The 24090-nt window shown below is 41.8% G+C and overlaps 1 protein-coding gene across 1 annotated transcript in view; it reads right to left on the bottom strand.

The window, feature by feature from the left end:
- reln (reelin) overlaps positions 1-12377 on the bottom strand; it is an 82615-nt gene extending 70238 nt beyond the window's left edge. Inside the window, 1 exon segment of the mRNA XM_026365754.1 lies at positions 11867-12377. Coding sequence (XP_026221539.1) covers positions 11867-12119 — 253 coding nt within the window. The 5' untranslated portion in view covers positions 12120-12377.
- Between the last annotated feature and the right edge of the window lie 11713 nt (positions 12378-24090).

Raw genomic sequence — 24090 nt, 5'->3', positions numbered from 1 at the left:
CACAGTTTGAACTCCGATGAACCTTGAAACACAGATTTGCATTTACAGTAACTAGTTGTTAACTTATCTAAAGTTTAAACAAATTCCACATCAATTACAGAGTTTTGTTAGTAGTAGCACCAGCAGCAGCGTCAGTAGACAGAAGACAGGCTGCAGGAGAAGTAGAGAGATCCACAAACCACACATGTCATACTACCACATTTATGGAGAACACTGGCTTGTATATGACATTAGGTATAATTAGGGGTCTTGAGACAACCCTGCCAGAGACCACATGCAAGTTGTGTTGAGCTTCACTCTGGATAAAACTCTTGTTTCTGTGTTGAACCATTTCTTTAACATTTATTACTACAGAAAAGTGGCCTCCAGCGCCCTTTAAGTGTTGGAAACAGTAAAATATTGGGCTGTGACAAGTAAAGGATCCTCCTTCACTTCACTTTACTCAAAACCACATTTTGAACATTTTAACACACTATCATTTAACATAAACACCAGAAAGTATAAAAATCTTAATGTCAACAAACATACCGAAGTTGCCACTGTGTAGGCCTGACGTTCTCGAGTGAAGATCCAAGGAATGTTGAAAATCATTAAAAACCCAAACAACCTCAACAACTGGGTTAAGACCCAAACCACAGCTGCTTACGCTGGGCAGAAATGAACAACACACCCATTATAATACAAAATAAATAGAGATAAAACCTGTGGCAAGCATACACACATAAACCTCATCACACACTAATCTACCTGCACACTCGAACAGGCAAATACACATAGTCAACAAGCCAGCTGTGAAAGTACACTCAGACAAAACACAGACACTGGGCATAAAACAACACTGTTGCATAACTCCCTTTCCATCTCACCTGCTCCACTGGGAGCTGCCCTGACAGGAACCAGGAAGGAGGTAATGAGGCTCAATCTGTCAGACACAGCCCATATAACCTCACCGTCCCTCTCAGGGACACAAGGCCACTTAGCCTAAGTGACCCCCGTCCCTTTACCACAGCTGGTCTGTCTCCCACCTCCCAGAACCTTCACAACAGTTTCACAACCAACAGTCCCAAGACCAGAAGAAGAAGACATCTGTCACAGCAAGACTCTGAGGCTTTTAGAGGGACTGGGGCGATGTCAACAAAAGTGACACCCTTTCTAAATATTAAAAAAATGAATTCTTTAATATGGAAAGTAGAAAGGCGATGACAGCATGAGCACAACTTTTATAGACGGTGTCAGCACTAACTTGATAGTGGACATCTGCAGCACATTGACTGAGGTGCTTAAACATCCATAGTCTCCCTGCACAGATGTTCTGGAAAATTGAGCTACAGATCTCCTATCATTAAATGTCTGTTCCGTCCAGACTACATAATGCTTTAATAAAATAGTAGATATGACAGATCTAAGTTAGGAAGACAGAACGGTTGGTAATGCAAGGTTGCTTTTCACCTTGGGTGTGAAACCAGCTGCTAAATCTTCTTCACTCCTCACTCTTTTCCGCATTCTGGCCACAAAAAGTATATTTATGTTTTTTAATGTTGTAGACATTTTCATAATTTTATTCTCATTGTTAATATTATTTTGTTTTGCTACAAGAAAACAGGATTGTTTGATATTTCATAGTATTTATTAAAACCTGCACCTTTTCTCAGCAACTAGGGTTATTTGTCAACAGAAGAAAAACATCATGATCCCGTGTAAAAACTGCATATTAGGCTCTAAACGCTTCTAAAATATGACCCTCAGTCTGTACTGTCGCTGAAAAACTCTATTTAGACGTGGTGTTACATTGTCAGTGTAAAGCCAACATACATAGGCAAGGAATGATGCTTGAGTGGCTGTGAGTGAAGCACTTATAATAACTTTTGTGATTTTGGCCTTTTTATCAAAATAATCTGATGTATTTTTCAACCTTACTTCATGAAAATAAACATTAGAGCTGTTTAAAATTCAATTCATCCTAGCATGATGCTAATTGGCTTTTTAGTTAGATCACAATATACACAACACTATATGCTAAAAAGAGGCATGGGCAACACACAAAAAGGCCAAACTTAATAAATGTCAGTGTCTTGGAGGCACTCAGTCACGTTATTAAAATGACTCACAGTGTTTCTGTACTGCCAGCAGCTAAAATAGCAGAAAAGATAAATACTTTATTTCCATATTTTACTTGAAAAATACAATATTTTCAAAATGAGTCCTGCTGCTTGGTCTTGCTGAATTGCCATCTCTATATTTCTAACACTGCATGTTCCAGAATAACTAAAGCTCAGGAGATGAAACGGTAAGCACCAGATGTACCTGCCCTCCTCTTAGCCGTTCATACGGGTGGACACTTCATATGATATGGCTTCATTGGATTCCGATATGTACAGTAGATAGGCATTTGGAAGTAAACTTTCTGCATGTTAAAGCTGAGTTATCTACAATGTACGTACATGTGTATCAGTCACATCTGTAACTAGTTTTGAATGCCTTTTGCACTTAAACATTTGGTTTTACTGTAGTGTTCCAGACTGACAACAGTCCAGACCACGTTTCAACTATCACACATATAATATCTCTAATATGAATAATGGAACTGTCACTTCATGCAGAGGTTCACGTTACATGTCCGCTTAGTCCTCAGCATCTTTTCCACTCCCTCGTTTTCCTCTCACTTTTGCAACATATTTTTTTCATCATTATAGCATCTATTAGATTATTAGAAGACAAAAAAAATGAACAAACAAAAGTCTTTTGTTCTGTAATTTCACCACTCGTGGTTCTTTCATTTAGAAGAGTAGTCTCAAAACAAGCTTTGGAAAATTCTTTGAAGAGCTTGGAGACGTCCTGGGAGCTGGAAAGGAAGACAGGATATTGTGCCACACTATTTTGCTCTCTGCTCCCTACTCTTTCTTGGCGTGAAAATTACACATTATAGCCAACTAAGTGAAAAGGTACTGACATTAGTCAAAGCTGGACATGCCTCCATAGCATTTGTGCATGAATTTCTGAGTGGAAGGAGAGTGGCACAGTGGTGTGGAGGATGGCTACATAGAGTAAGGGGGAAAGATTGATTTCTAATTAACAAGCTGGTTGTAGTAATGAAAGACTAGATGGTCTCTGCTGGCAGTAGATCAATGGGGAGCATTTCCTTTGACATCCAGTCTTAATCACACCAGCCCAGCTTGGTAAGAATGCACTCATTGCTGTAATTAACACTGTCAAGCTCCCACCATTGTCCCTTTCTCATCTCTACTGTACCTCTTTTCTATCTTAGTCTCTACCGTAGACCTCTGTTTTTCTTCAAATCGATTACTCAGTGACTCAGCGACTTCAAGGGGAGGTTAAAGCCAGAATTCAGAAGCAGTGGGACTCATTTGGAAAATATTGTATTTATCAAGTAGAATATGGGAATGAAGTATTTCTATTTTAGCTGCTGGCAGTACAGAAACACTGTGAGTCAGTTTAATAAACTCACAAACAATGCACCAAAGTATGCATTGTTTGCTGTCAACATACTGTTTCATGTGCACATAAACAAATGTGTCGATAAGTTTAGATACAATGGTCTGTTTCAGGCTGGTTATACTGGTATTTGGTGTATTTGTAACTATAAATGCTGCATTTATGACCACTTACGTTTGCAGCAGTAGATCTGTGATGCAGCAGTCTTCTTGTTTAAAGTTTGGCACAAGTTCATTCACAAGCCCAGGCACAGTCACCAACTTGCCACATATTTCCTTGTACTTTGATAGCAGTACTCCACTTTTATGGATTTCACATTTCCTTTTTGATATTTCTGTTTTCTTCTTCTCAACCTTTCTTTTTCTGGCATGCCACTAAAACAAAGGTTGCATATTCAGGAATTCTTCTCTTTTTACTCTCCCTCATATGTTAGTTATTTTGTAGCCTAGCAATTTCACAGAGAGATCAAACAGGATGCAATAAATAAACACGATTCCCATTCCCACAAAGAGGCGATCATAAACGACGTTTGATTAAAAGCTTCCTTTCTTGATCCCCTTGAAAGGAAACAATGAGTACCAGGTGACAGACACGTGTTCCCTGACCGACATTAATGAAGAAAAAGTGATGCCAGAGGCAAAGTTGAGCCAATGAGAGAGACGCTATCTCTTTCTCTAGATAGACACTGTTGGTCTCCCCAGAGAACATTGAGGCAGGAACGTGATGTCTCACTTATTCTTCAGTCTAGACGTTTATAGTTCTGAATTTCAGTTGCCAATCACTTTAAAAGGTGAGTTACAATCAAACACCAGATCCACTGATGTGTAAGACGTACACTGGGCGAGCATTGGTTTATCTAATATGGCTCTAGTTCACTGAAATATCATCTTAAAGTACAGACAGATGCTTCTAATGACAAGTGCATTGCAAAGTTAAGCTTACTTTCAGAAATCCTGAAACATAAAAAGCTAGATGAATGTGCATAATCTGCATCTACAGGAAGAATTTGTGTGTTTTCATCCTGGCAGAGCCTGGCATCAGACAGAGCTCACCTCACTTGATGGTGACATGGGCCTGTGCGGGCAGGGGGTATCAGAGTATTAGGTGCATGAATTATTGGGGCCCTGTAAACACCAACCCCCTAACCCATGCTGTCACTTTCAGCAGTAATATGTATGAGTTTGTGCATGTGTGCGGATGTGTAATCTGCTTCTGCCAGCCTGCTGTTAGTGCTGAATGGGGGGGCTAATCCGCCTGTGCCACGTGCCATGTGCCCAGCACCCAGCCAGTTGCACCATGTCACCTCCTCTGTAGTGAGTCCATTGGAGCGCTACAAGAATCCCTGAATGCTATCAGCACAGACGACACACTGGCCCCGAGCAGCGATTACAGCTCTCTCTCAATGAAATTGCCAAAAGGAGTATCCAGAGCAAGAGGAGAAGGAGGAGGAGGAGGTGCGCAATCCTCCAACAGAACCTCCATTCTGTAGAAGGAAGAGCCCACTGGCAAAGCTGACACGCCAATCAGCAGAGGCTGGGAAACCACCCCATGACAACAACACTCTAGAGGTCTAGAGATTTATAAAGGAGCCATCAATTGTCAAAATCAGGCTCAGAGCCACTACGTACTCCTTAAGAAGAATGAACACAGGCCCATTGTTATGAGGAAGATTAGGATGCAGATATTAGCATGAGTTTGCATAGGCACATGGAGCTGTCTAAGCTGTGCAGATCTGGTATCTGGGCTTGTTTGCAAGTCATGTTTGCTGAAAGTAGGCATCAAAAAGAAAAACTGTAATGTGCTAATAATAATTAATGATTTTACAGGCAGTAAATACGTTGAGATTCCTCTTCATGTTCTCAGGGTCAAGTGTATGTTTGTATTCACCATAAAGACTGATGTAGTATAAAACAATGACTACAACACAGCATGCTTAAACTTCACCAACAAGAAATGCCTTGTGCTTCAGGCGTGGAAAAACTCGTGATGTCAATATACTGTGCCAGGAATGGAATCTGTCTGTGCTGTCTAAAACGTAAATCTCCAGACACCAGAAAAGGGACACAAGGGAAAATACAGCGAGCAAGCACACACTAAGACAGCAGAATCTAGCATCTGCACACCCCAACTTGTATTATCAACAGAAAGGCACTCTAAATCAGGCAAACCCCCAACAGACAAGCACACACTCCAACATCCTGAAAATACGTAAGCCCACTCGTCTGCCCACTCATGAAAGTTAGTGAAAACACAACTCACACATGCTTGTTAAGAGCTTTCTTGTTTTGGCTGGAAAATGAATCCATTGAGGAAACTGAAAATAAAAAATGTACAAGCTACTTGCAGCTTGCCCAGATAAGACTGGCACAAGCACATGCCTCTGCCTGGCAGGGATCCATTCACTGTCTTCAGTGTTAGCTATTTCCACCACACCTGGAACCACACCACACCATGCTACATCATTCTGGCACCAGCCTGGCAAAGGCTAACAATGTCACTGTTATCCGAGGCGATTCATTGTGCCCTGATGCAGTAAATCAATTTTCCAGATTCGTAGCATATAGGTGGCATCTGGCCCGTCTCAACTATCATGGTTTCAAATTCTCCCGAGCTGCAGTAACGCATTTCCTCTTCATGAGAATATACAAAGTCAGAGACATTGCAAATATGTCTGTCACTACCAGTTTGTTGTGTTGTCATTAAACTATCATAGGTTTGCACAGTATGTTAAAATAGCCACAACATGATGCTGTGAAAACAACTTGTCACTGCCATTTAGCACCCGACAGGAGGAAAACTAACCTGTTTACATCATTATGTGACATATCCTGTTGTAACATCAGCACAAAGAATAGTAATAGTCTGCTGATCAGGAGATTTGTGTTTAGGCAGCGGAACATCTGACCTGTCTCTATGTCATGATGGATCACCCACTAAGAGCTGACTGTTGTGTGCATGGCCAAGCATGCATATGTCACAAAGGAAAGATTCCCAATGAATATCCATTCTCATTTCTTGCCCATCTGCTCCCTCACATAAAGGAAACTGGCATATCTCAGGGAATACAATACTCTTTAAATGGTTCATCACTCAATGTCCACAAAGACAGAACACCCAAACACAAGCAAACCTATACAAACAATTGACACACTTCTCTCTACTCAGTGAAGTGACTTTTTAAGACAAAGCAGCAGGAGGCAAAGCTGGGAAGCTTGCGTTGGAGCACTTGAAAGTACTAGGGGTAACTGCATGCTGCCTTATTAAACCATTAGCCCCATCCCCTCTACTCTTTGCTCAGTCTTACCTCCTTTTTCAGTGTCCATATTGCCCTAAACTGGATGTCTGCATGAAAACTAGGCCAGTCTTTTGATGGTTCACTGACCAATGCTTTTTGTACTGGAAGAAATACTTAAGGAACTCTCCTGGTGTTTTAAATTTATAAATGCAAAATGTTAGAGTTACACTGAACGGAGACCAAAGGAGCATTAGACTGGTGAACAGGAAGGTTAGGGACACCGGCAAAATCTAATCACTCTGCAAGAACAGAGCTACAAGCAATGCAGCACTGACAAGAAGTGGTCAGAGGTCAGAAAGCAGACCTTTAACGGTCCGCTCAGAGGTTAAGTACTGATGGTGCCATCCGACAGGCTGTTGAAGTCACAGAAGATTGATGCCATTTTGGCATTCAATCTGGGTCCAGTGATTCCATGACATCTCAGCGCAGCTTCACTAACATGACCTGGTGTATGGGAAAGATAATATCACCTTTTTTACTGCATTACCAGGACCTTGAGTCTGCCTGTGACCTTCACTTCAACAGGCATCAGCCAACAGCACAGTACCAGAAAAACTCCTTCAAACACGACAAGTAATCAACTTTGCAGAGAGATAATGGCCTCTTTCCCATTGCGAGACACAATGAGTTGTTTCTGGTAGTCGGCAGGAGAGCTGCTGTACTAATTCACAATGTCTAATCTGATAGGTTATCATGGAAAGAGCTGATGGCATTTTGTGGGGATGAATTTATCTCCAAGTTCCCATTAAGAATGTTATTTAGTGGCAACGTTCAAATCTCCTTGATTGTTGATTGTTTTTCAGGAGTCTTCAATCATTTATTAGGAAAAGGTCCAAGAAACACAGACTACTGTAGAGACCACTGACAGAGACACAGACCTATGCCCATTTCCGTCTGTGCTGTCAACTAGTTGTCAAAGCAGCTCCCTTGTTTTACCCTCTGTCAGGACTGATCCACCTCCTGTTTTCTATTGTGCCACTGTGGTACAGACACCACTAAATCCCACTGAATATTGTTTGGTTTTCAATAGTGTGTGGGAACAATGCACATTGAGACAGGGAGTGTCATGCTGCCTACCTGAACATGCATGCCTCAGCAGGGGCTCCGGTAAGTGGCTCATTCAGTGCTTTACGCTGACATAAATAACCCTACCGGTAATTCTATGCTATATGTAAATACCCCTATTGTGTGCACAAACAGACGATTTTCAAATACTATAAGCATAATGTTGACAGAATGATAAACATGTTTTTTTTTTTTTTTTCATACAAACATTTGCAAACCACTGGCTTGATAAACAACTCTAGTTTTCATCTGCAGTGCACGAGCATAATTAAAAACTAGGATGAAATTGAAAGAAAAAAGTAGTACAAATTCCTTGACATTCAAAGACTCAATCAATCTCACTGTCCCCATTTCTGCTCATGCACCTCCATTTTTCCAGCTATTCTCCGCTGACTTGCAGAGGACACCGCACTGACATTCCATTGCCTCACCACACTTTTCCATTTTTCTTTTTAATCATACTGCGTAACACGGTAGAATGTCTCCTCTACTCATGATGTTGAAACACTTTAACAGTCCTGTTCTCCCACTGCTGTGTCACCATTGCTTCTTTTAACACTCGTTCATCTATTTAAATGCACACGTTTCCAAAAAGACAAGAGACAACATGAATGAAAGTCTGATAAAGTGCATTGTGAAGCAGAGCTCTGGGTTTTGTATTATCATGTTGTTTCCTATAAACATGTGGTTGCTGTATAGGGAACATCACAAATTCCCACAGCAGTGTTAAAAGAGGTCAGAGACAAAATGAAAGAAAAAAAAAAACCGCTTTGACATTACTGAAATAAATAACTGCTTCATGAGTGTAGCAAAAGTGGTTCAAAAGGGTTCTTTGATTATTTAGAGGGCAGGCTCAAATCCCAGTGTGACCTTCCTTACTTGCTTTGCTCTCTTTTCTAAGATAAGGCGGTGTGTGAGTGACACTTGTTTCCATTTGTCTGATGCAAGGACTGACCCAGCAGTCTGAATGCAAACTCACAAAACTCCACAGATCTTTTCATTCCTCCTCCCTCTGTTGCCCCGCAGTTCAACAGAGTGTTTCTACAGTATTTCTGTTTCCATTTTGTCCGACGCTGACCCTGCCAATACAACCACCCTCTCAAAAACATTTCACATAGAGAGTAAGACAACCTTTCTTGGTCATTTCATTCGAACTGCTAAACACAATAATCTCATCTACAACACACACACAGAGTATGCTACCCACACATGGTCTTATCGCTCAAAAGCAACAGAGAAGCAAGAGGCACTGAGGTCAGGTCAGAAACCCAATTACTGTATGACCAATCGGCCACCCAGAATCTTCCTGTTCCTCTGGACTGAATACTGTTGATAGTCACCTCCTGCCTCTTTTATAAGAAGTCCGCTTTTATTTTTATAACTTTCCCTCCTTTAACTAACAACCTCTCTCCTTTTCGCTCTTTTTTCATTCTACTTTTCTACAACCCTTAACAACCACACAGCCAACATCTCCAATGCCTTCCGCCCACTATTTCCACATGCAGCTCTTTCGGTGGTTAGATCACACATTGCTTTTAGAAGATAAAACCCAATGTAATCCAAAAACTAAAGCCCAGAGAACACATAAAAACAATGACAAAAAACAGTTGCGACCAAACCAAATAAAAGTATGCTGAAACACAGAAGTTTACTGTTTTCCATTTCTTTTCCTCTTTGTTTTTAGCTGAGCGGTCAAACTCATTTCCACCCTCAATTCCACCCTGCATATACACTCACTGACCACTTTATTTGGTACACCTTGCTAGAACTAGGTTGGACATCCTTTTGCCTTCACATTCAGTTGCTAGAGATTTGGGGGAGGCACATCCATAAAGTAGATCTCCATTTCCAAAGCTGCTCTATTGCATTGAGATCTGGCGTAGCCATCACTACATGGGTACACTGTCGTCGTAAAAGAGATGAACCTGGTCAGTAACAGAGTCATCAGACCAGCGTGTTTCTGATCTTTGGTGATGTGTTGTGTATTCAGAGACGCTCTTTTGAATCCCTCCATTGTAATAAGTGATGATTTGAGTTTCTGTTGCCTTTCTAGCAGCTCGAACCAGTCTGGATATTCTCCTCTGACCTCTGGCATCAACCATTCTCTGTTAATATGAAAGATGTTTGTGTAAGACAATCCCAGAAGATCAGCAGTTTCTGAAATCGCATCAGAAACCATACCACATTCACTTAAATCACCTTTCTTCTCCATTCTGATGCTTTGTGTGAACTTCAGCAGATTGTCTTGACTGTGTCTACATCACTAAATCCACGGAGGAGTTGCTACAGAGTTCTCAGCTGATTAGATATTTGCGTTAACAAGCAGTTGAACATACTGTATACTGATCGTGTCCACTGAGTGTATGGTGCATAAACAGTCTGTGACTGTGGTAAGAGCAAGAACTGATGGATGTAACCACCAAGAATTAATGTAACTGTCAAGACTTGAGAGGATGGGAGGGAGGAGGAAGAGAGAGACAGAGACTGGGATTGCTCCTTATTGCACAACTAAGCACACAGCCAGACACATTTTACTCGCTCACTTGCCGTGAATCCGTCTATCCTCATGCAAACTCAGTCAAAACCCCCAGAATTTAACAATGAGCTGACATCATGTGCCAAAACATGGGATGGAAAAAAAAAAAGTGAGCAGCTTGGAATCCTGTCATTTTTCCGTGCAAGCCCCGCTGCTTGTATCTCATCTGCTCAATCCTCTCATCGTCATTTAAATCTCCCCCTACTCCATCCGATCCCAGCCACGGCCCTATTTAAATATCTCCCTCCTCCTAGTCCAACACATTTCTAATGCTAATTATTTAAACCTCTCCATGCGCTCTATCCCTCCCATCCACCAGCTAGTTATTCAAATCTCTCCCTACCCACTCTCCCTACAAGCCCGGCCCCAACTGAAGGATTGATCTGAGCTGTTGTTTTCAGACCTAGGATAATACCGCTTCTTCCAGACTCTTCTCCTTTCCTGCTCCGTTTCCTGGCCTTCACATATCCTTTCTCTTTCTGTATACAATGACACTGCTTCACGTATCCTCATTCAAAGGTTTATTTGTAAAGATAATGGAATGCAGTTGTCTAAAGAGCAAGAAATGCCAAATAGAGTTAGGTAAACTATGACAAAAACGGGGTTAGGACAATATAGGGACAATGTATACAAATTGTGTATATTTAGGAAGTAAGCTATTATGAGTAATTTACATGAAACGTGTATACATCCAACTCGTAGGGAATTGGAGAACTGCATGGGAATGTGAGCCTGTGGTGGCCTGTGCAGGTCACTGTCCCTCGTGTTAAGCGGCGAGAGAGAGTGACTGAGCAATGATGAGACAGTCTGGATCAGTTCAGAGAGCATCTTTTTTCCAGGACCAGGTGCCAGCACATTAGTGTGGGAAAGTGGACTGTCAATGATGTCTCATTTTATACTCTTTCTCTGTCTTTGGTGCTCTGTTTGTCTATTCGCACCGGTGTTTTTTTTTTTTTTTGCTCCGCTCTCATTCAATCGAAGGGATCTTGCCGTTAGTTCTGTAGAGAAGCCACCTACTCATGGAGCATAAGGATCAGAGCGCAGTAACCAAACACCAAAGCGGCTGAACAGGAGTCCCACTCAGCATCACTACTTATTACAGTTACATAAATGCTGGTTTCCAACCACAGCCACCACACACCTAACACACACACACACACACACCAAAGAAGAACCTCACATATAAAGCAAAACCTGTAAGAAATGCATTTAACTGCAGGTGTGTTTAAAATACACATGTGCAATACACAATCAAATAGAAGTTTTTGTTTGTTGTTGTTTTTTATTTAGGACGAGTAAGTGATGTATTCCTCAAAGTGAATTTCTTTTGCAAAAGGAAAACCCAATACATAATTATATTTTGCTAAACAAGTAAAAATTATGATGATACTGATCATTTTAAAACACTTTTTTTATGAGTTGATATGAATGAATGACATCAACAAATTGCTGAAACAATAGATCTCACTGTATTCTGCATGCAGCATAAAAGTGGACAGTGTAGTGGGGGTGCTCACCTTGGTACTCCTGTCCAGGGGTGTAGGCTGTGGGGTTGCCCGTAATTTGAAGTGTGAGTAACACCTCTCCCCCACCTTCTGGCACTCCGGCTCCTTCGAGCTCACCATGGTGGGTGCACAGGAAGAAGAAGGGGTTGAAACGGGGGTAAAAGCTCGCAGGAGGTGCCCCGAAATCCATGCTGCTGCTCCCCAAGACAAGGGCCAGCAGGACACAGCCTAAGGCACCCCCGAGAGAGGCCCGCACCGTGGCCATCTGCCCTCACCAACCAGGGACTGGGGAGGTGAAGGTGTGAAAAGATGAAGGAGAGTGATGAAGTGGGAGTAAAGAAGGCACAGGTAGAGTTCCAGAGGACAGCTTTTGGAGTCCAAAGATGAGTCAAAAGTCCAAAAGTGTGTGTGTGTGTGAGTGAGTGTGCGTCTGAGAGTGTTTGTATGTGCAGTGAGTGTGTGGGCTTGTGGCAAAAACTGTAGAGCTCTGTTCTTCTGCTTCCTCTCCCTGTCCTACCTTCACTCTCGGGGAGTTCAGAGCTTCGCCTGTGCTGTCCTGCTCCGGCGTTTAAATACCTCACCCCCTCCCTCTTTTCCCTCTCTCCTCCCACCCTCCCTCCCTCTCACTGTTTCTCTCTCTCGCTCTAACACCAGCCCCACGCGTGCTGTATGCGCTCTACGAGACGGCCTCCCTTCTCTCTCTCATCCAGCTCTTCTTTCTCTGCCAGTCTATCACTCTGCCTTTTTCCTTAATCTCTTCCTCCCCCCGTCTTCTCTCCTTCCTTTTACCTCTAACCACTAAACCACTGTGTTACTCCACGTTGCACTCTTGAATCCCTCTCCTGAGATCTTGGCTGTCTTATCTCTATGCATCTGTTCGTTTCTTCATCCCTAACCAGCTCTCTGACAGATCCCTTTCACTCTACTCTTTCCTTTGTCTTTTTGCCCATCCACCAGACTGTCTCCTCCTCTCCCACTGACTATCACACCTCCTTTCTCCCTCCCTCTTCCGCTCTCTTCACCTCCCTCTCCTCCCCTGTCTCTCTCTGCTGCTTTCCCACTTGGTCCCCCCCCACCCCTTTTTTCAAGCTCCCTTTTCCTCTCTTTTCCAAGCATGTACCTCTCTGCCTCTCCTCTCATCTTCTGCTGCACTCAGATTTGTTTTTCTACTTCTTCACTGTCTTTTCTTCCTGGGTTTTCCATCAGAATCTCCTTTTCCACAGGATTCTCCAACTTTTTTCCTCGTGTCAGAGCAGCGTGCACTGCCTCTCTGCTCTAGATTAACCCACCACTATGCTGCAGACACCAAACATAATGCTGCTTTTTCTCCCCCACCAGTCTGCACACAAAATGATAGATAAGTATTTCTCTAACACCCAGCGCACTCGCCCCCTCTCTTGCTTTCTACTTTTTAATTTAAGAAATAAATAATATGAATAAATAATGTGAATCTGCAATGCTCAGACTACCTCCATGCCTCTCACTTTCTGTGCTCATCCATCTCCTGCTCTGTTTGTAAGTGATACAACATGCCCCCTTTTGATTATTCTCTCAGCAGACATTGTGGATACAAAAAGATTAATTTCCAGTGCATCACAAACACACACATTTATGTTGATAATACAAGGCAAAAAAACAAAAACAAAAACATTAAATCAATTATCACAGTAAAGGAGAGAACTTAAAGAACTTGCTGTTGACATCATTGAGCAACTCCTCTGGCATTTCTCTAGTTGCCTGCTGGGTTTAGTTGACTGTTAGGTTTGTGTGGTTAAGTGCCTATTACGGACACAAACACTCTCAAGCCAGCAAGCTGCACACACACTCTCAGCCGCTTCATGTCCAAACAGCCTGACTGACCCGCAGCAGGAGCACACAGCCAGGCAGGCATGGCCAGATGCTTTCACAGTTTAAGTCCTCCAACAAAGATGCGCACACACACACACACACACACACACACACATCAAGTCCATATGACCATTCATAAATACATGCAGAAGCGAAATGCATGTGTATTCTTGTTTACAGTATTTCTCTGCTATTACTTGTCTCTCAACTTCTCAGATTTGGTGTTACGATCTGTTTTTTATTTTCGTTTGTTTTAACTAACTGTAATTCATGTATTCTTGACAAAGTGAATTTCTCCAAATGTGCCATTTATTTTTCAATGCACAATCTTTTTAGTACATCCACTTTCATGAAACAACATCTAAGTGTAAGCATTGTCAGTATTTTCAAATTGTTGACTGTAACATTTTACCTGCCAAGTGACCAAATTGCTTCCTAAAAATGAATGTTGGATCCCCAACCTCACATCCTTGTGACCAATAGATAATATATCTGACAATGCCAAGACAAGAAACAGCATTGAAAAGGGAAAACTAAAACTTATTACTTCAAATTAATAGTGACATGTAATTTGTAATATATAATTTTGACAGGTAACTACCCCAACACTGTATTTTGCTAAAATGAAGTAATTCACCTGCCAGTCCAGCTCCAGTCAGCATGTTTATTCACATAGCAATCCAGACATCCAACAAGGGTGGACAAAAAGGCAAATATTACGTAACTGTAGAGCGAATGTCTCTCTTTTTGTGACTGGTCTGATACAGTGACAGTCAGAAAACAGACATGAATGTTACATAGATTAACACACCCTAAATAAGCTATTAATCCAATCACTCAGAGTCAGATGTCTTTCACAATTTATTCTGCAGTACATTTCAGTTCTGATGAGATCAGTGAGTGTTTAGTGTTCACCAGCAGAGGGTCAAATACTGTAAAGTCATATGTTTTTGTTTTCGTATGCCAGATTAAGACTAAGATTGTGCCAAGCATGTTCTATTGCACTGTGAGAACCACAATGACAAAGAAAGTACGGTTAGAAGCAGTATAAGGCCCAACTAAAGACATTAACTTTTCAGAAGCAGTGTGTCCTCCCCAGGTGCTGTACGAGGTCAGTTAGGTGGACCAGACTGCTGAGACCAGAGAGTGAGGTCAGAAGTTATCTCAGTCTTCTTCTGATGTTCTTCTCAAACAAGCCACAGCCACCCTCCATTTCTTTGTTGCCTTAATTAAGCATTTTAAATTAATCTAACTGCATTAACTCACCGGAGAGAATTGTTAAAGAGCTTAAGTCCATATGTGCTGCTTCAATAGCATGCCGCTCGCTAAATTTACCCAATTGTTGGTACCATCTTGAGTCTTCATTGAAAAATATCTCCTGACTTTTGAGTTAAACTTATGTTTTAAAATAGACAGAGGTGTTTAATCAGAACCAGACTCAGTTCTAATGGCAGAGAATGCAAATAGCAGGGTTTTAACTTAAAATGAAATACTTAAATACAAAAACTTTTTAGTTACATTTAAGAATTTAAAGTTTGATCAAACAAACCAGTCAGTGCTCTTCTGCTGCCTCATGTTTACATGGAACTAGGCTACAAAACATGTTAACCAACATGCAAACAGCATGCCATGTTAGGAAGTATGCTGCCTGAGCCACCAGGCATTTCAAATAAACCAACCAATGTTTATCTGCTTCCTCATGTTAGCAACACCTGAGTTTAGCAACTAGGCCAAACACCAAGAAAGACAGCATGACATGTAAACCACCATTCAGCACGAGCCACCAAACATTTCTCATCTTGCTTACAATCCACCGGCGCGACCTCAGTTTAGTCTACCAGTTCAGCACTTACCTATCTTTGACCTCGGCACACACCTTTGTTCTAATCCATGGCCATTCACTAACAACTTAGTGAACTTGCTGTGCTTCTAACCACAACACAAGATCTGGTCTCAGATCAATACTAACTATCACCTGAGGAACTAGGAGCTGGTTGTCCCTGCTGTGCCCGAGAGACTTCCTGTGATCTAATGTTTCCGGCCGTAGACTACAGGGTATGAACTGTAAGCATTTCCCAGATGCTTGTGCGCTCCAAGCATCTACAAAAACCTGGTACTGGCTTTCTGCACTGAGATGATGAGAAGCTTAGTCATTTCCAAGTACATTGAAAATCTCTGTGCCACAGTGAAGGCAATCGAACTTCTTTAATAAAGATCCCTTTTGCCCTTCTCCATGACCTACAGACAAGCTACTTTCTCCTTACTATTGTGAGGAGCATTTTATATAGCCTATAGATCACACCGTTAGGCCGGGGGCTGATGCTGGCTGTGCTCACCTAGCTACTCATTTGGTCCACAGGGTGGTAGATATGTCTCTGGTGGGGGGCATAAACACCTGCCAGCCAACTGGCAACTAAACCCTTCATATTTGTTTGGAAAGCCTCCAGATAGATGAAATGCACTAAAGATAGAAGACATGCCACCACCCAAATCCAACTGTAAGATCCTTCCAGAGATACGATACAATGTAAAGTAGAATATGAAGTAGAGAAGAAGGTGATGCTGCGCACTATGATACCTGAATAACCGGATCACCCCCTCCAGCTCTTTTTTTAAAAATGGAAACCACGGTCCATTTCTACTAGATATTGCACTGTCCTCCATGTAACACTGAAGTGAGCAGACACTCATTCACATACACACATTCTTTAGCTTAACCACTGGCACACTACCACAGTGGAGATCTGTAACAACCTCAATCCAGCAACAACCACAATCTAAACTTTGTGAGCAGCAGGGCAATGACCCTAAACATCAAGTGAAATCTACTACAGAATGATTTTGGAGACACGTAATTCCCCTTTTACAGTGGCCCAGTCAGAACGCAGACCTCTACCCAAGAAAGATCCTGTTGAATGACCTCAGGAGAGCCATTCACCCCAAACGTCCTCAGAACATGGCCAGAAGAATGGTCCAGAAGTCTTCCTAGATGTTGTACAGTTCTAATCTGCAGCTACAGAAAGTGCTTGTTTGAGTTTTTTGTTGCCAAATGTGGTTCCACCAGCTAAAAACGTACTTTTTCCAACATCATTTTATGTTCTTAATCATGTCTGTTTGTGTTTCATTGGGTTAGAAAAATTGTGTTTGTTTATATTTGTGACTATGGTGAAAATCTGTTCACATTTCATAACCAATTTTTGCTAAATACCAGGAAATTGCAAAGAGATTTCTTTCATTTTCTTGCCAATATGTGTGATTGGCTAGTCCTGTGCTTTGCCAGGTGACATCATGTTATGCTGCAGAAAAAGTTAAACGTCATTTTGGCCTCTTCGTTAGCTGGGTTTGCTGATGCAAAAAACAAAAAACTCAAGTTCAATAAGCTTGTAGCCTAGAAATTTTTGTTTATACTTTTTACCCTGGGTTATTTTTGATTTGAACATCGCCTCAGTGTGTTTGTTTGTCACTCTTCATGCAGAACAGCAGCACTACTAAAAACATTTAATGCTAATGCCCTTGGGGTACATGTCTGTATTCGACCAGGGCTGTAAGGTGTCACACATGCAATTCTGATCCTATAATATCAAAAAAATAACTCAATCAATAGGTCACCAAAGAAGGCAGAAAATGTGTGTGTCCATTGGTGCGTGCGTGTCTGTGCTTTTGCTTGACCTTCTGTATCCTTCTCCGGCCAAAGCTGATAGCAAATAGGTCACAGCACAGTCACCAATCAGCATAAACTCACACACTCTAACATGGACTGAACACCAACACAAGTGTTTCTGAAGCACAAGAGGCCAGAAGAGAGATAAGCAGCTAATGCTTGCCAGGAGAGCCATCTGTTTTACCTGTAGCAGTCTTTATTAACAGCACCACATATCCCAGTACCTGATGCCCTCTGTGTTTTCTTCATTCAGGTCCTGTCCTACATCCATCCCTATTACACCATGGCCATTCGGTAGCCCCTTTCCTTATGTACACATGCAGACACACTTAAACACACACATATAGTGTGTGGGTCTGGGGGCTATCACTCTCCATTATAAAAAGTAGGTCGGGGAGGAGTGGGCGAGGGGAGTGGGGCAGTAATTATTTTTATCATTATTAATTTCCACCTCAAGGTTGCGCCAGGGCTTTTTTGTCCGCTTCAATCTTCATTTCAGACCCCCTGCATCCACACACATACATGCACACACCACCACCACCACCATTACCACTATCTTTGAAAAGGCTGCGTGCCAAACAAGGCAGAACACAAGGAGGGGCACAAAGAGGAAAGAGCTCAGAGGGACGGACAGTGTGTGATGGCAAGAAAAGAAGTCAAGCAGAGGCAGAGGAGGCAGGAGGGGTTGAATGTGTCGCTTCATCACTCACTGGACCCTAATTTACACTAACAGGTTGTTTATTCAATATGGCAAATGACAATAAAAGCCTGGGTGTTGGAGGAGGGGAGAAGGCAAGAAAAAAGAGAAAGAGAGGCCCTGCGGGAGCACTTCAGCTCTGATGGCTTGCACACTCCAATTAGTCCCATGAAAAGCGTTCCCCCTCTGAACGGAGGAAAAGGAGGGGTTCATTGCTTAATGTGTAAATAAAACCAGTGAGGATCACCCCAAAAACTCACAGCATTGTCACTGAGAGAGGGTTGCAGCCACAAACATCAAGGATCTCATCAGATCAGTCCGCAAACACTCCACTGACGGTCAGGTCTCATACAAAGAAAATACACTTCAGTGAATTGAGACCGTAAACAGCCCAGACATATTTTTTTATTTTATTTAGTTACTTTATTAATGTGCTAAGTAGTAGTAGTATTAATGACAGAAGGGTTAGGCAGACACTTAATATATACAATGTGACTGCACACCACAGACCTCAAAAAAAGTTATTGTGACTGAGTTCAAGTCCACATCTGTGCTCTTCAGCTGTAACGCAGCCCTACTTTAAGTCTCACAACGTATAGAAAATCTCTTTTTACCATGTGTTCCGCTTTAGGAGAACAAAACTCAAACACTGATTTTTGATTCCTCAAATATTAAGAGTGAAAGGTGGCATTTTACAGTAACTTGTTGAATCACACCAATTATCTGTTCTGTGACCAGAAATTAGGCTCACAATGGCTCAAAATGAGCTACTATTATAAAACTCTAAAAACATGCCTGATAATTAAGATGCTCCAGCTATGCTTGCTTGGAGGAATTAAATAAAAAAGTAAACACTAAACGACTTCAGGATGAAAATTATAAAGCAACTTTACCCTGACAGAAATGAATAAATATACCATTGGTTTGTCTGACAAACAATAAAACACCAATGATCAAGACAGGAAATGCAATGACAATAAAAGTCAAAGCCAGCACAAGAAGAGGAAGGCACAGGTGACCTGGAGGTGAAAATACACTCCCCTTGCATAAATACGAATCAGTTTCTGCTCCAAATGTCTCTCTCTCTTTCTTTTTTCTCTCTGTCTCCAAATACTAACCATCTAAAATGGTTGCAGAGCAGTTCGTGTGGATGGATTCTTTCAATCTATTTACACTCAGGTCCAGTTACGGTTCTGTGTGTACCTGTGAAAATGTTCAGCACCACCTGATGGTTTGAAAATGCCCAATGCTCACTGCATTTTGTATTATACAGTCAGATCAAATCATCGCTGTTACAACTGCTAAAATAATTATATTTAATGACATGATTAATTATAATTGTTCAGTAACTGAGTGACTGATTCATGATTGCAGTTGGAACAAGTGGTCTAATTACACTTTTCATCACAGTTTCTATTCACTAAATAGTGAAATGTTTACAAGACAATGTGATCACAGTAAAGTGCTGTAATGTTTTATGCTGTGGTGTCTTTTACACATTTTCCTTCTTGCTCCTTTTAAAAACATAATCTTAACCCAGGATTAATAAATTAAATTAAATTCAGTTTTATTTGTATAGCACCAAATCACAACATAAATCATCTTAAGGCTCTTTACAGCGTTTAAGGATAGAAGAGGAACTCGGATTAGGCTGAGATCCTCATGAAGTAGCTTCATTAACACGCTGACGAATGAAGATGTCCTGTAGAGTGGACCAGTGGAGTATCATCCCTCACAGATCTGCATTCCCCAAATCCAGGAGTCCTCTTTTCTCACATAAACTACTAACTAATTTCAGGCAAATCTGTTTTGAAAAACATCATCTAAACCGAGTGCTAAATGAGTCATTTAACTTGTGATATTGTCACTTGTGGAACTTTGCAGTCACAATTAGATAACGATCACATACAGTATGGTATGATGTCTGCATTTTTTAATGGAAACTAGCAGCAATTAAAGTCAATCCTGTTCAAACAAGATCACATGTTAACAGACCTACTACCCACCTTTCACACTTTCACATCCAGTCATTATGGGGCACCATTATCATTCATATAGAGTTATATTTCTGGCCACCTAGTGACTATAACACGTTCTCTTCTCCAACACACTCTAAATCTCCATAAAGCTTATCTGAGCTGCAGATTTAGGTTATAATGATGTGTTCATGCATTTGACTGACCATGTTAACATTACGTATTGTTTTCACATTGTACATTGTTATTGTAAAACATTGATCACAGCGAGTCATCAGGTGCATATCATTGCCCTGTGTGACTGCTCCGAGCTCTGTCTGCCTTTTAACCCACACTTAATTCCAAAATGTTGAAGTCATTAATTGCTTAAGAAAAAATAAACTAGGAATTACAGTGACACACACACACAGAAGTGCGTCTCTATGTGGCTGTGATGTAAGGAGGCCTGCCCATTTAAGTGCATACATTTTTCAATAGCTGTGACTCATACTTCTGAGTTTTAAACACGGCAAAGTGTGTCACTTGGAGTGGCCTATGTCCACAGACTGTTGGCCTTGTTCATCTTTTGCATTTGCTAGACACGAAATCTGTTCTCCAAACTCCATGTTTTCAGTTCAGCTCCCAGTTCACTGTCATCACAGCAACTCCCTCCCATCCTGCAGTCATGGTAACAGAGCTGTGAAATAACAAGCAGAGGAATATGAAGCATGGGAGATGACAGACACATGGCCACATTGTCACAGAGACAGACGGAGTGAGTGCTGAGTGATTTGACACCACAGACAACCATTTCCCCATCCTAACATCTAGCATACAACCAATTAGGAAGGACGGGATGCAGAAATTAAGTGGGACACAGCAAAGTCAAGAAAAACGAGAATATTACTGTTTGAATGGCGACTAACAGCAGAGAGAGTGGAAATAATCTGTGAAATTGTGTATTTTAGTATAATTTTCTCAGCTGGTTGAGAAAATGTGTCTAGTTTCTTGTATAAAAGAGATTAATGAGCTGACCTAAGGACATGAACTGCTCAGCTTTCTAGCTCCACATGACTTATTCGTTTTACATTCGAGCGAACAAAAGCTATGAGTGCGGCTGAAAATCGATGAAAGAAACGACAGAGAAATGTCTTAACATCTGAAATCTGACACGCACACTCCCCAAAAAACATTCAGCGTTCACAGAAATTCTAATAGATAACAGCCTAATAGATACAATATCGATTTTAGTGCGGTTGGTGCAAATGTCTGTGAACTTGTAAAAAAAAGTAAGATACTCTCACGCTGCTGTGTCCTGCATAATCTGAGCTCTTCTCGGGTATTGTGCTCAGCAACAGCCAGGGACAGGCTGCTTTTCCCGTGTGTGTGTGTTTGTGTGTGTGTGTGCAATAGATGCACAGGAGGTCTGGCACACATATAATAAAACAGATCTATCCCAAAAGATACCATTCATCCCTAGACACCAGCTCAGGTTCTCACTTCATACAAGATGAAGGGTGCACAAACGCACATGCACCAATAGTGACAAAATGCTTATACACATTCATAAGTGCACACAAATGTTCACTGACACAGTGTGAACACGCATGGAGTAGTAGGGGTGTAAATGTGAATGTACATGCACACACACACACACACACACACAGACACAGACACACAGCATTTGCACTTGCAGAAACACTCACACTGAAACACAGAGAGGGAGGAGGGATGGGGCACTGAGGCCACAGAACATACAACACAAAGCAAGGAGACAGCCTTGAGCTATGAGTTCAGCTAAATAAATAAATAAATAAGTGAAAAGCTCATTTTAAGCCAGTAGCTTCACACCCCCTCTTGGAGCCCACTCCTCTTCTTCCCAGCTCTCCTCCTTCTCCTTCCCATATTCCTGATCAAGGTTTGATCCTGGAAAAGCACAAAGATTGGCTGCACAGCACATGTCTCTTCAACTCCAACCATCCGACCTACCGTGGGGCTCCAGAGACATGGACAAGAACCACTGCACTGATGTTTTCTGCTTTCCTTTATTCCCAGGATGAATTCTGGCCAGACCACACCACAATGTGACAGCTGAGGATCAGCCTAAATAGGGACCAGGTGCTGTCAGACCAGAGGCTAACCATGGCGGCACAGGACCTAATTTAAGCTGAGTTGCATTGTGGTCTCACACAGACAGGTGACCATTCTGGCCTGATCTGGGGAAATCTTGATATGGCATTTCCATCTTAAATAGAGCACACACAAAGTGTTCATAAGTGGAAAAAACACCTACAACAAAGGACAAAGATGTACAGAAAAGAGGGGAGTGACTTGGTGGGGACCAAGTGAGACAGATGATATAGATGATAATGTGCCCTTCATCTTTGGGGGGGCTATGGATGGAGGCTGGAAGGCCTTTGCCCTTAATTATGTGGGTCAACAGACAGGGAGCTGGTGGTCCCACATGGAGATCAACAAGTCAAGCAAATGCACAGGCACACAGACAGTGAGTAGATTTAAAGGAAGTCAATCAACGATGAGGCCCAGTCTAATAATGTCAAATAAACAAAACACAGACATATTTATGCATTTCCTTTTTTTTTAAATGGACTTTTCCAGAGAATAATACAAGATAAATACAAGATATGGAACACACACAGGAAAGAGATGACAATAATGTAGAATATAACACCTGTGTGGAATTTGCTTCCTGACTTTGTATTCAGCTGTTAATAAAAACGACACCTCACACACACATGTTCAGTCGCATAAACCAAATATAATAGCTGATCCACTACAGTGTACCAATAACAAAAGAGAACAGTACTTGTTCACACCTGCTTCACCATCATCATGATGGCTAAAAACTGTAATTAACAGTGAGGTGCATGTACACATCACCGGCAGGAACACGTGCGCGCAGACCCACATAGCCACACCTTTACAAAAAATGAAATGGCCCACCGCATCCTTCACTGTAGGTCCTTCAGCGCAGTGCTCCACACACTCATTGATCCAATTACAGGTCAGAGGTCACAAGACAGTCCCATCCGACCACAATATACAATAGGACCTCCCCCCACTCAGTTCTCCCCATCCTCCCGGCATTTCCCTCATTTATTCATCCTCCTCTCTTCACACCCTTCTGCTCAGCTGTCATCTCTCACTTCGTCTCCTCTAAATGGCTATTGACTGTGCTCACAGAGCTTTCGTTCTTTGTCTGTCTCCATCACAAATGTGTCTGCCAATCACAGCCCTGTGTTTTTTGTATTTTCACCATTCTGCTTTGACCAATCCTATTTGTAAGACGAACAAGTAGCTGCACTTCCATAACACTGACAAAGTAGAACATCATGTTGTTTTATCTCTCAAATTTCTGTTAATTTGCTCTCCTCTGGCATTCCATACTGTTCCGAGTGTTGTTTTCAACTAATCTATTTTCTCTGTGGTTGCCCTTTTCTCAATCATTGCCCTCTCTCCAAGCTTTTTCTCCTACGCTCCTCCACTGTTACTTACTCACTCTCCTACTCTCTCCTTTATCTTTCCTTATTCTCGCTCCCTATCACATGTTAAGTCTCTGGCTCTTGCCTGAGGGAAGCACTCCCTTTCATCTGGCTGGACCTGTAGAGGAGAAAAATCTATTTCTCCCTCCTGTGTCACTGCACTGTTTGTTTCTCCTGGAGTAACTAGCCGGTGAAGTCAGTCCTGTGTGTGGTAGTCACTGTGTTACTGTGTCACTGTGTCAATTTGCAGTATAGCTGGCTTTGTAGAGCACTGAATGGTGAAATTACTGATCTTCAGTACACTAGTGTTGTTTTTATTGGTGTGTTTTAACCTTACATAAAATCTTTTCTAAAGTGCACACAAAACAGTTTTATTAATATTAAAAACAAACCAAAACAGTCATTGCAAAATCCAAATTGAGAGTAGAGATGCCACAGAAACAAGGAGGGAGGAGGGGAGCCATTTCTGCTACAAGAAAAATATGGGTACATACAAATATATACACCCCCCGTGCAGACAACCACACACCCCGCACAGACAAGGCCATGCCTCATTAATCTATCACTCCAAC

The sequence above is a fragment of the Anabas testudineus genome, chromosome 6, assembly GCF_900324465.2.
Source record: "Anabas testudineus chromosome 6, fAnaTes1.2, whole genome shotgun sequence".
Taxonomy (NCBI): domain Eukaryota; kingdom Metazoa; phylum Chordata; class Actinopteri; order Anabantiformes; family Anabantidae; genus Anabas; species Anabas testudineus.
Note: the sequence above shows the minus strand (reverse complement) of the source record. Positions and strands in the feature narration are given on the sequence as shown.